Source organism: Oncorhynchus kisutch, linkage group LG20, assembly GCF_002021735.2.
Source record: "Oncorhynchus kisutch isolate 150728-3 linkage group LG20, Okis_V2, whole genome shotgun sequence".
NCBI lineage: Eukaryota > Metazoa > Chordata > Actinopteri > Salmoniformes > Salmonidae > Oncorhynchus > Oncorhynchus kisutch.
Window position 1 is genome coordinate 51,294,709 of NC_034193.2, and position 12,460 is coordinate 51,307,168.

The following is a 12,460-nucleotide window of genomic DNA, read 5'->3' on the forward strand; positions in this document are numbered from 1 at the left end:
AGGAGTAATGGATAGAAACATCTGACAACCCAATAGTAGAATAGTTGATCTGTTTACCTAGTCGGCTTGTCGTCGTGTGTTCTACGCAAGAGAAACATTCCTCTCTAGACACATTCAAGACTGCCATAGCGAGGGAAACAGGCATTCTGACAGGCAGTCAATGCACAACCATCTTGGCAGTCTCTGGGAAAACAGCCGTTTTAATGGTCTTAGTTAAAAAGAGGAGGAGCCCAGCATTCCATTGCTACTGTTTTTTATTTCTCAATTCCTAAACATGGAACTGTATCATTTGAAGCCCAGAGTGTTTAGCAGCTGTATGGTTAAGCACCTTCATGCTCTGCCGTTCACCTTGAGTCCATAGGGGAGAGTGGGGTCAAATGTAGGGTAACCTGGGGTAAAACGCCACCTAACCTTCAAATCATTTTCTGGAGCGATTTTTTTTTTTAAATAGTGAGGAGACAGATGACATTAGTTGAGTAACCAGGCAACCAGGGAAAGTGTTTCTAGACACTATGCTGTGTCAGTTGGGCTACAGGTGAAAGGGCTTATTGCTAATAGCATACCTGATAATATGGACTATGTATAGGCTATATGCATGGTCCAATATGTTACAATAGTTGTGTTATTGGGCTCATTTCTGGAGGTGGAAATGATATTCTAGATGGCGTCAGGGTCATTTTATTTTCATTCATTTTAGAGTAGAATGTCCTTTTAAATAACGTCACTAGAACTGAGCTTGTCAGTCCTTCTACATAAACATCCCCCTGTGACCTTTCCCCCCCCACTGATACAAATTATTCTAGAGGAAACACTGAAACAGACATACACACACACACACGGCTGGCCGGGGTCAGTCCCTGTGGGTCGGCAGACGTGCAGGCAGGCGGTAGCGTAGAGGCCAGATGGTGGTCAGAGTCTGACCCATATCTACTTCCTTATTGGTTTATCTGTTTGTTTGTGTCCACAGGACTTGTTTGTTTGGTTGTTGCCATGCTGTTGGGGTTGGGGGTTAGCGGTCATGAGGGGGGGGGGGGGGGGGGGGGGGGGTTGTGTGAGAGAAAGAGCGTGTGTGCGTGTGTGTGTTGTTTGTTATACTCTGAATGAATGCTTAGGCTGCGCTTCTGGGTAAAAAATATTTTCTACTGCTGTGATCACGGATCCTTCTGGAGGGGCTTTATTACTGATGATGATGTCAGTGTGTGTGTGTGTGTGTGTGTGTGTACATGTTTGCACACAGAGGTTAGGAAGGAGTCACTGGGATCACCGGGATTCTCAGAAGATAGCTGTGCTCTGCTCTGGGAAAGGACTTGGAGGGAGACACATCTATGTACAGTATACATTATGAACATCCTCTATCTCTCACCCCCCCCCCCCTCTCTCTCTCTCTCTCACACACACTCTCTCTCTATCTCACACTCTCTCTCTCTCTCTCTCTCTCTCTCCTCCCTCTCCCCCCTCTCTCTCTCCCCCCCTCTCTCTCTCTCTCCTCTCTCTCTCTCTCTCTCCCCCCTCTCTCTCTCCCCCCTCTCTCTCTCTCTCTCTCTCTCTCTCTCTCTCTCTCTCTCTCTCACACACTCTCTCTCTCTCTCTCTCCCCCCTCTCTCTCTCACACTCTCTCTCTCTCTCACTCACTCACCACACACATGTTAAACAGACAACATGTAAACACACATCCGCCTCCCCTACAGTTTATGGTCATCTTGGGGTGAATCAGTCTCCACTGATTGTGCTGTTAAGTATCCCTCCACGAGCTGTCAACAGCCACAACAGCACCAGACCACACCGTGTTGTGTCATCCTGCTCTGCCTCATGCCCTCATCACCCTCCCTCTCTCGGCCCTGAGGGTGACCTCCTGGTTGCCCCCGGTGACCTCTATGTCTGATTGACCGTCGTGCTAGGCTCTGCCCGACTCCCTCATATGACCTCACCCTCTACCCAGAGTGCCTGCTGTCTGCTCTGATCAGACGCAGGGCACAATGAACAAAGAGGGACTTGACTTGACTGAGTGTAAAGAGTGTGTTTGTGTTCGTGGGTTTTTTGTCAGACCCCCCTCTTCCCATCAAAGGTCAGTGGGCAAAGTGTGTGTGTGTGTGTGTGTGTGTGTGTGTGTGTGTGTGTGTGGTTTATCAAGTCCTAATAGGACTGGTGTTGTAACTCCAAGGGCACAAGTTCATAGTCTCTGTCATTTACCTGCCAACCTTTCCTCTCCTCCCCTACTCTCCCCTCCTTTCCTCTGCTCCCCTACTCTCCCCTCCTTTCCTCTCCTCCCCTACTCTCCCCTCCTTTCCTCTGCTCCCCTACTCTCCCCTCCTTTCCTCTGCTCCCCTACTCTCCCCTCCTTTCCTCACCTCCCCTACTCTCTCCTCCTTTCCTCTGCTCCCATACTCTCCCCTCCTTTCCTCTGCTCCCCTACTCTCCCCTCCTTTCCTCTCCTCCCCTACTCTCACCTCCTTTCCTCTCCCCCTACTCTCCCTCCTTTCTCCCTACTCCCCTCCTTTCCCTCTCCTCCCCTACTCTCACCTTTCCTCTCCTCCCTTACTCTCCCTCCTTCCTCTCCTCCCTACTCTCACCTCCTTTCCTCTCCTCCCCTACTCTCCTGTCCTTTCCTCTCCTCCTTTCCTCTCCTCCCCTACTCTCCCGTCCTTTCCTCTCCTCCCCTACTCTCCCCTCTTTCCTCTCCTCCCATACTCTCCCCTCCTTTCCTCTCTCCCCCTCCTTTTCCTATCCTCCCATACTCTCCCCTCCTTTCCTCTCCTCCCTTACTCTCCCCTTCCTTTCCTCTCCTCCCCTACTCTCACCTCTCCTTTCCTCTCCTCCCTCTACTCTCCTGTCCTTTCCTCTCCTCCTTTCCTCTCCTCCCCTACTCTCACCCCCCTTTCCTCTCCTCCCCTACTCTCACCTCCTTTCCTCTCCTCCCCTACTTTCACCTCCTTTCCTCTCCTCCCCTACTCTCACCTCCTTTCCTCTCCTCCCATACTCTCACCTCCTTTCCTCCCCTCCCCTACTGTCCCCTCCTTTCCTCTCCTCCCCTACTCATACCTCCTTTCCTCTCCTCCCCTACTCTCCACTCCTTTCCTCTCCTCCCCTACTCTCCCGTCCTTTCCTCTCCTCCCATACTCTCCCCTCCTTTCCTCTCCTCCCCTACTCTCCCCTCCTTTACTCTCCTCCCATACTCTCCCCTCCTTTCCTCTCCTCCCCTACTCTCCCCTCCTTTCCTCTCCTCCCCTACTCTCCACTCCTTTCCTCTCCTCCCCTTACTCTCACCTTTCCTCTCCTCCCTTACTCTCCCCTCCTTTCCTCTCCTCCCCTACTCTCACCTCCTTTCCTCTCCTCCCCTACTCTCCTGTCATTTCCTCTCCTCCCATACTCTACTGTCCTTTCCTCTCCTCCCCTACTCTCCTGTCCTTTCCTCTCCTCCCCTACTCTCCCCTCCCCCTCCTTTCCTCTCCTCCCATACTCTCCCCTCCTTTCCTTTCCTCTCCTCCCCTCCTTTCCTCTCCTACCATACTCTCCCCTCCTTTCCTCTCCTCCCCTACTCTCCCCTCCTTTCCTCTCCTCCCATACTCTCCCGTCCTTTCCTCTCCTCCCCTACTCTCCCCTCCTTTCCTCTCCTCCCATACTCTCCCCTCCTTTCCTCTCCTCCCCTCCTTTCCTCTCCTCCCATACTCTCCCGTCCTTTCCTCTCCTCCCCTACTCTCCCCTCCTTTCCTCTCTTCTCCTACTCTCCCCTCCTTTCCTCTCTTCTCCTACTCTCCCCTCCTTTCCTCTCTTCCTCTACTCCCCTCCTTTCCTCCCCTACTCTCCCATCACTCTTTCTCTCTTTCTCCATGGCCTTTAATCCACACTCTGCTTAGCACACACAAATATTCACTCTCATAATCAACAAACAGAAACACAAACACACACACACACCCTCTCATACACAAACACACACACACACCCTCTCATACACAAACACACAAACACCCTCTCACACACACAGAGGAGTATGTCAACCCTCCTGTCAGTTGTGTCAAACTTGACTCTTAACTCTGATTGGCCCATCCTCTCTGCTTCCACCACTCTGATTGGCTTATGGGTGCCCACACCCCTGTGTACTGTAGGCTACTTCCTACTCTGAGTTGGCTGGCACTGACTCTGGCACTGCCTTCTTTGTGTGTGTGTGTCCTCTTTGATCATGCTAGGTCTGCTGGAGTTCTCCTTATTCTATAGATTCACAGCCTGGATGTCCAGCTTTCCTCCCTCCCTCTCTCTCCCTCCCAGCAACCACTTCTTTCTCTCTTTCTTTATGCCTTTCTTTCCTACTTTCCCGTCAAAGCTCTGGTCTTTCTTGGCAGTGCCAGTTGCCCCAGCCATACCCCGGCCCCTGTCTTTCTGTCTCTCTTCCCCTCAAGACTCCCTCCCTTCTCTTGGCACAGGGAAGAGTGGCAGCAGGGTTAAGACAAGTCACATGGCTGGTTCACCACTTCCCACAGAGCCACAGACTGTATCTATGTAGTCAGAGTCCAGACCGAGTTGCTATGTTGTTGTATGTCCGTGTCTACTAGGCCACACAGCTACAATATACACCAGATGCTACAGAGATCCCTCTGTCAGCCGTTCATTCTAAAATCGATAAAGGCCTATTTTGTCATTGTGAATATATTGGAGCCGGTGCTTGAACACGATAATGTGAAGTATTTCTCTATAGAAGGTCTTGGCTGTAGGAATGTTTCATATCCCTGTTATCTCCATGGTGTTTTTGGGGGGTAGTTGGTATCCTTGTGCGTACGGCATCCCTTCATGCTTGTGTGTCTGAAGTCTGGAAGGAGTAGGATGTTTTCCTTTTCTTATCACTGTCCTTGGGCCAAGCAAACGCTCACTAACCCTACAGTATATTCTAACTTTGTTGTCGAAGCAAAGGTGGTGGGAACGAAAAGGAGTAGACAGACAAAAATAATCAGATGAACAAATGAGAGACAGACAGACCAAGAGAAAATGAGACACAGAGAGCAAGAAAGAGAAAGAGATTTGATAGAGTGAGAGAGAATGACAGACTGACAGACACAGAGCGAGAAACACACAGACAGAGAACGAGAGGTTTACCTTAATGCAAACCTCTGGCCAGGTGGGCAGAGAGACGGGCAGAGAGGCGGGCAGAGAGGCGGGCAGAGAGGCGGCCAGAGAGGCGGGCAGAGAGGCGGGCAGAGAGGCGGGCAGAGAGGCAGGCGGAAGGCGGACAGAGAGGTGGGCAGAGAGGCGGGCAGAGAGGCGGCCAGAGAGGCGGCCAGAGAGGCGGGCAGAGAGGCGGCCAGAGAGGCGGGCAAGAGAGGCGGGCAGAGAGGCGGCCAGAGAGGCGGGCAGAGAGGCAGGCGGAAAGGCGGCCAGAGAGGCGGGCAGAGAGGCGGCCAGAGAGGCGGCCAAAGAGGCGGGCAGTGAGGCGGGCAGAGAGGCGGGCAGAGAGGCGGCCAGAGAGGCGGGCAGAGAGGCGGGCAGAGAGGCAGGCAGAGAGGCAGGCAGAGAGGCGGCCAGAGAGGCGGCCAGAGAGGGCAGAGGCAGGCAGAGGCAGGCAGAGAGGCAGGCAGAGAGGCAGAGAGGCAGGCAGAGAGGCGGCCAGAGAGGCGGGCAGAGAGGCGGCCAGAGAGGCGGGCAGAGAGGCAGGCAGAGAGGCGGCCAGAGACACGGGCAGAGAGGCAGGCAGAGAGGCAGGCAGAGAGGCGGGCAGAGAGGCAGGCAGAGAGGCGGGCAGAGAGGCGGGCAGAGAGGCAGGCAGAGAGGTGGCCAGAGAGGCGGGCAGAGGAGGCGGGCAGAGAGGCGGGCAGAGAGGGCAGGCAGAGAGGCAGGCAGAGAGGCAGGCAGAGAGGCGGGCAGAGAGGCAGGCAGAGAGGCAGGCAGGAAGTCCAGTGTGTGTAACAGACCTCAGGCTGCAGCATAAAGAGCCAGTGTGTATCTGGACCAGCAGGAAGTGTGAATGTACCGGGATAAATCTCTCCCTTCCCTCTCTGGTTTCTACTCTACTGTTCTATACTTCACACACTCTCTGCTTCCTAGGCTTCCTGCTCTCTCTCTCTCTCTCGCTCTCACTCTCTCTCTCTCTCTCGCTCTCTCGCTCGCTCTCACTCTCTCTCTCTCTCTCTCTCTCTCTCTCTCTCTCTCTCTCTTCTCTCTCTCTCTCTGCTTCATACTCTCTCTCTCTCTCTCTCTCTCTCTTTCTCTCTCTCTCTCTGCTTCTTGCTCTCTCTCCTCTCTCTCTCTCTCTCTTCTCTTTCTCTCTCTCTCTCTGCTTCTTGCTCTCTCTCTCTCTCTCTCTCTCTCTCTCTCTCTCTCTCTCTTTCTCTCTCTCTCTCTGCTTTTTGCTCTCTCTCTTTTCTGTCCATTTCTCTCTGTGATCTTTTCTTTGCTTTGAAACTCATACAGCCACATGACATGTACAGCATTACAGATTATCTGTCGTCTGACTGTAAAATAGTCTAGATTTATGGAGAGCAGGCTGAAAAGAGTGTACATACTATCTCACATGAAATAAGGCTGTTCTCTTGATATGTATCCCGCTACCCCCAAATACCTTAGTCTCCTTTTTCAATTTCCACATCATCTACATTCTTTCACTGTGTTCCCCTTTTTAAAAATCTATTTATCTATTGCTAACATGCCATTCTCTCTGTACGTCTAGAGTTAACTCTGAGTGGGTCAAGAGACCTCTTGGCCAGCAGGCCTAGGCCATGTGTTTTATTTGCATTTACCCTGAATTCATTCCTGTGCCAGCAAAACGCCGCCCAGTGGCGATACACAGTAACAACACCCAGTAATACTGTAGAAATCACCCCATAAAGGAGTGAGAGAGAGCCCCGGTTCCCTTTTCCGACTTTTGTAAAACATATTTATTTGGGTTTAAAAGTCTAAGCTGCTGGGTGGGGGGTTGGTTTCTAAGCTGACTTATGGAATTGTTTTAATAAGGTCGTGCTATGGATCATTTAGCTATTTGATTTGGAATTTTAGGACCCTTTAGGTAGCTCCAAAAAATATATATATATTGAATTTGGCCTTTACTACTGTAGCCCACAGAAACTCATTGAATAACACATTCAGAAATGGCAAAAAAGACAGTAAACAAATCCACCATAATGAATAAGGTTTAGATGTGTCTGTCCTATATCTAGGAGATATAAGAAAGATCAGGAAATATATATTTACACATATTTAACCCCTTATTTTTGTTGGCAAAAAACTACCACCATACTTCCATTCATTTGTATGGGTTACCTTTAGACAATTGGGTCGTAAGCAAAATGGAGAACCGCATTGTGTTCGTGAGAGTTGCCCCTTTCTATAGAGTGGTCATATTAGTTTGTAGGCCAACCCGTTTGGATGCTACAGACATTTTCGATGAGAAGACCGATTTTCAGGGATGTCTCCTGGTCTGACAAGCAGCACTTTCCACCGCAGATGCAGAAGGGCGACATAGGAGGATGTGGTGGATTGAGACACAGCCCATGCAAAAAAAAAAACATTTATATCTAGTTTAACTAACTAACTAAGTAACACACACACACACACACAATATGGCCGGACCCCTAAATCTTTGGTCTGAGCAGAGATGATGATGAACAGGGTACTAACACAGAGATGAAGATAAACAGGGGTACTAACACAGAGATGAAGATTAACAGGTTACTTACACAGAGATGAAGATTAACAGGGTACTAACACAGAGATGAAGATTAACAGGGTACTAACACAGAGATGATGATGAACAGGGTACTAACACAGAGATGAAGATTAACAGGGTACTAACATAGAGATGAAGATTAACAGGGTACTAACAGAGATGAAGATTAACAGGGTACTAACACAGAGATGAAGATTAACAGGGTACTAACACAGAGATGAAGATTAACAGGGTACTAAACACAGAGATGAAGATTAACAGGGTACTAAACAGAGATGAAGATTAACAGGGTACTAACACAGAGATGACAGGGTAATAACACAGAGATGAAGATTAACAGGGTACTAACACAGAGATGAAGATTAACAGGGGTACTAACACAGAGATGAAGATTAACAGGGTACTAACACAGAGATGAAAATTAACAGGGTACTAACACAGAGATGAAGATTAACAGGGTACTGACACAGAGATGAAGATTAACAGGGTACTGACTTAGAGGTTGATCCAAATAGTGTTGGGTGATATATCTAATTCATTTGAATGTATGTTTTTTGTGTGATATTCCAAATGCCTGGATCAAAGAATCAAGGTTTTTGTTATTTTTTCGTTTTTGTGTGCGTCTGTCTGCTTGTTCTCATATTTTTGGTCTCATCTCCTTTGCTCCTCTGTGCTGTGGGCACCTTCCCATTTACACCAGAGATCTGTGTATAATGACGAGATGAACGTCTCCTCCCTAACAATGGGAGTCGTTGTCCCCAAGGCGGGAAAGCAGGCGACAAACTTAGGTCCAAAATAAGCCCATAGAAATGCCGCCTTGGCCTCATTCTGGACAGGTGTTAGTGAGAGTGGAACCTCTTGCTTCGCCCCTACCTCTACGGTTTACACACAACCCCCCCCCCCCCTCCCCGCCTCTCATGCCAACAAAGCTGAGGGATCACATCTTCCTCTCTAATGAGCGATTTCAACTCGCTATTTGCGTTTGAGGTTTGGTCCAACATTATTTGACTGTAATAGAGTAGACGATACCCTAAAACGCCTTTTATTTGACTGTAATAGAGTAGACGATACCCTAAAACGATAGTGTTAATGAACATTGATTCTGGAGAATGAAAGCTCAGTTTGTCGCACGCGGCATTGGTACCAATGTACCGCTAGCAGCATTTTAGCCAAAGACGGTTATACTAGCTGCCTAGTCTGTGTTTTAGAGCTGATGCAATACGCCCGAAACATAATTATATAAGGAATTGGCAACTAGTTCTCATTCTGAGAAGTGAGGTGGGCCCGCTTGATTATAGTTGTTGAAAAAGTGGACAGGCTAACATGCTGTTCAAACAGTTGGAGACAGACAGAAGGGTGTGTCCATAGCGATTCAACTGTTCTACCTTGTTAGCTAGTGCCTGGGCTGGAGAGAGTGTTGCCTGCTACAACAAGTCCGTCATCATGAGTGAATGTGCATATAATGCAGGGCATTTTCATAGACTTGAAATCCAGATCACTGATTATTGCAACAAAAAAAGCAGGTTAAACTATTTAGATGAAATAATCCAATTATTAGTGATATGGTTATGGAAGGCTTATATTTAGCCTAGATCCAAGTCTCTCTCACACGTCTCCAGTGTGTGTCTGTGTATATGTAGGGTTCTGACTGAGCCTAGGGATCCTATAACAGGCCTGTCAGCATCTCTCCCAGCCACTGAATTAGGCAATCTATTTCCATATCAATTATGAATCAGTGTGTATCTGTTGGGGCTGTGACCAACAGGCCAGCTTGCATAGTAATGATCACCCAATGTGGGGACGATCGTGTACTGTTTCAAAGAGAAGGTTTGGTGATATCTTTTATATATATATTATTTTTAACCTTTATTTAACCAGGCAAGTCAGTTAAGAACACATTCTTATTTACAATGACGGCCTAGGAACAGTGGGCAGAACGACAGATGTTTACCTTGTCAGCTCGGGGATTCGATCTAGCAACCTTTCAGTTACTGGTCCAACGCTCTAACCACTAGGCTACCTGCCGTTCTTTATATCAGCCCAACACTAATTGGTCCATAAACAATAAAACAGCTTTCTGTATGTCTATAGGGCAGTATGACTTAAACACATTGTATTACAGAGCAGTGGTAAGCTGCATTGATACAGCAGAGAGAGGAGGGAGGGAGGGAGGGAGGGAGGGAGGGAGGGAGGGAGGGAGGGAGGGAGGGAGGGAGGGAGGGAGGGGAGGGAGGGAGGGAGGGAGGGAGGGAGGGAGGGAGGGAGGGAGGGAGAGATGAAGGTGTAGTGGTATTATTAGGATAAGAGGATGAATGGAGAGAGAAAGCAGAGCCAAGGTGGCGGGGGGGCTGTGTTGTGTATGGGCATACAGCCAGTCAGCCCTCTCCCCCTTCCCTGCCTCCCTTACCTACTCTACCAATCCCCTGGCCTGTCTATCTAGCCTCCTCTATACTCCCTCCATTCTTCCCTCTCTCCTCCCTCATCCATGCCCTGCCTGTCTATCTTGTCCTCCAGACAAAGCCCTCGAACATCCCTCCATCCCTCCCTCCTCCTTTTCCCTTCCTCCACTGTCTATTTGTCCTCTAGTCAGGGCTCTAGGCCCCAGCCCTGGAAGTCCTTCTCTCCATCCCCCTCTCCCTCTCTTCTTCTCCCCTACCTTCTCTCCATCAATCCCTCTATCTCTCAATCCCCTCTCTCTCCTCTCTCCTCTCTCCTACTTTACCCTCCCTTCCCCAATCCACCCATCCCCTGCCTATCCTCCAGGCCCCAGCCCTGCAGAGTCCCCCTCCCTCCCTCCGCTCTCTCTCTCCCGGGGTCCCCTTGGTGCGGCACGGCGGTGTTGGCAGAGCGTGGGCGCAGGCGGCACACAGACGGGCGCACAGATGGGCAGCAAGCTGCGCGGGGCGGGCGAGGCACACCTGCTCTCTCTACTCCAGAACCCACTGCAGCCACTACGCTCCACACACACGTGGCTTCTGCCTGGTTTGACTGGCACGGTGCATTGTGGAAACGCACCATGCACACAAATGTGGAAACGCACACCCGACGCCACTCATAGGCAAACACAACACCACACACATTTAGGATCATTTCTCTTTTATCTTGGTCAGAGGCTTTTAAACTCAAACAGGAGTAGTGCTACAGGGCTATTGACCTGCTTACTGATAGGGGTCCCTTAGTCATACCTGCCAGGACCCCATCAAGCGAGGGGTGTCCTTACAGACTGCCTGCAGAATTATGAATAAATGACAAATAAATAAAATAAATAAATAATAAAAGAGAGAAAAACTGGAAAAATAATAAACCAGCAAAAAAAAAAATAAGGAAAATATAAATACTAAATAATGTCAATAAAAGAGCTGAGTGAACATCTGTGTGGGATAGCCGAGGGGATTAGGGGGTTGGAACATTTTAAGCGCATTAAGGATTAAAAAAAAGGTCAGAATGTTTAGCAACATACCCATAAACCTCTTAAGCGAAAACCAATTGGGAGGTTGGGTAGAGCGTTATCCTGTGTTTTGGGGAGAAGCGGATGGAGGGAGAAGGGATGGATGGGGGAGGACTGAGGGAGGGACTGAGGGATGGGGAGAGTTGACATGGAGGCAGTACTGCGTTATCCTGTGTTTTGGGGAAGAAGCGGATGGAGGGAGAAGGGATGGATGGGGGAGGACTGAGGGGGGACTGAGGGATGGGGAGAGTTGACATGGAGGCAGTACTGCGTTATCCGTGTTTTGGGAAGAGTGAGGGATGAAGGATGTAAAGGGAGGGAGAGTTGGCATTTGTGAGGGGAATCTCAGTGAATACGCACTGACACACACACACACACACACACTGGTAAGATGTACAGATGGCCATGCACTTGATGGTGCTCACTTGTGGTTTTCACATGTTGGAACAGAGGAGCGGCTTTACATTACAAGCAGTAAAATAGCACAGGTGTGTGTACACACTCATTCACAAGGACACTTCTCTGCCGTGCCCTATAAAACATCTGGCCAGATGGGGGGTGTTCTTGGTTTTGACTCCACTTTCCCTCTCCTCTAATTTATAGACTTAAGTGTGTGTGTGCGTCAGTGTGTGTGTGTGTGTGTGTTTGTTGTCAGTGCTTAGTGTTTTATCTGGGCTGTTTGAGCTTTTTTCTGCCCCTCAGTTAGCCGTCTGTTAGTCTGGCCGGGCTTCTCAGTGTGACATGGTCTGTCTGACCTTTGTGACCCCAGAGGCCAGCTGGTCACCACCACCGGTCAGAGATCAATGGGGATTAACACAAACGTACACACTGAAACACCTCAAAGGTCAACAATCAACTAGATTTAACACCGGGGGACTGAAAGTGGAGAGAGACAAATTAAGAAAATCCTTGACTATGTACAGACTCAGTGAGCATAGCCTTGCTATTGAGAAAGGCCACCGTAGTCAGACCTGGCTCTCAAGAGAAGACAGGCTATGTGCACACTGCCCACAAAATGAGGTGGAAACTGAGCTGCACTTCCTAACCTCCTGCCAAATGTATGACCATATTAGAGACACATATTTCCCTCAGATCACACACAACCCAAAGAATTTGTTTTAAAAAAATCTAACATTGATAAACTCCCATATCTGTTAGGCAAAATACCACAATGTGCATCACAGCAGCAAGATGTGTGTTCCGTTTATCTGTTTATTTATTTTACCTTTATTCCCTTTTAACTACTTGTACATTGTGTACAACACAACACTGTAAACTACTGTACACAACACGGTACATACTGTACACACAACACTGTAAATACTGTACACACAAAACCGGTACATACTGTACACAACACTGTA

General features: G+C 49.0%; 2 protein-coding genes across 2 annotated transcripts in view; both read left to right on the plus strand.

Moving 5' to 3' along the window:
• Positions 1–12,460, plus strand: part of LOC109865841 (kelch-like ECH-associated protein 1B) — a 520,109-nt gene that overhangs the window by 160,164 nt on the left and 347,485 nt on the right. The window lies entirely within an intron of this gene.
• On the plus strand, positions 5,090–11,910 carry LOC116355428 (octapeptide-repeat protein T2). The gene is made up of 2 exons (XM_031799131.1): positions 5,090–5,560; positions 11,866–11,910. Exons 1-2 carry the CDS (start codon positions 5,090–5,092, stop codon positions 11,908–11,910), a joined length of 516 nt encoding a protein of 171 aa, XP_031654991.1.

Bases quoted from the DNA above. Each gene is read 5' to 3' on its own strand.
- LOC116355428 (XM_031799131.1), top strand. From the start codon at position 5,090: ATGCAAACCTCTGGCCAGGTGGGCAGAGAGACGGGCAGAGAGGCGGGC. The intron at 5,561-11,865 runs GCAGAGAGGCAG...TTGTGACCCCAG, and splicing joins AGAGGCAGGCAGAGAGGCAG to AGGCCAGCTGGTCACCACCA.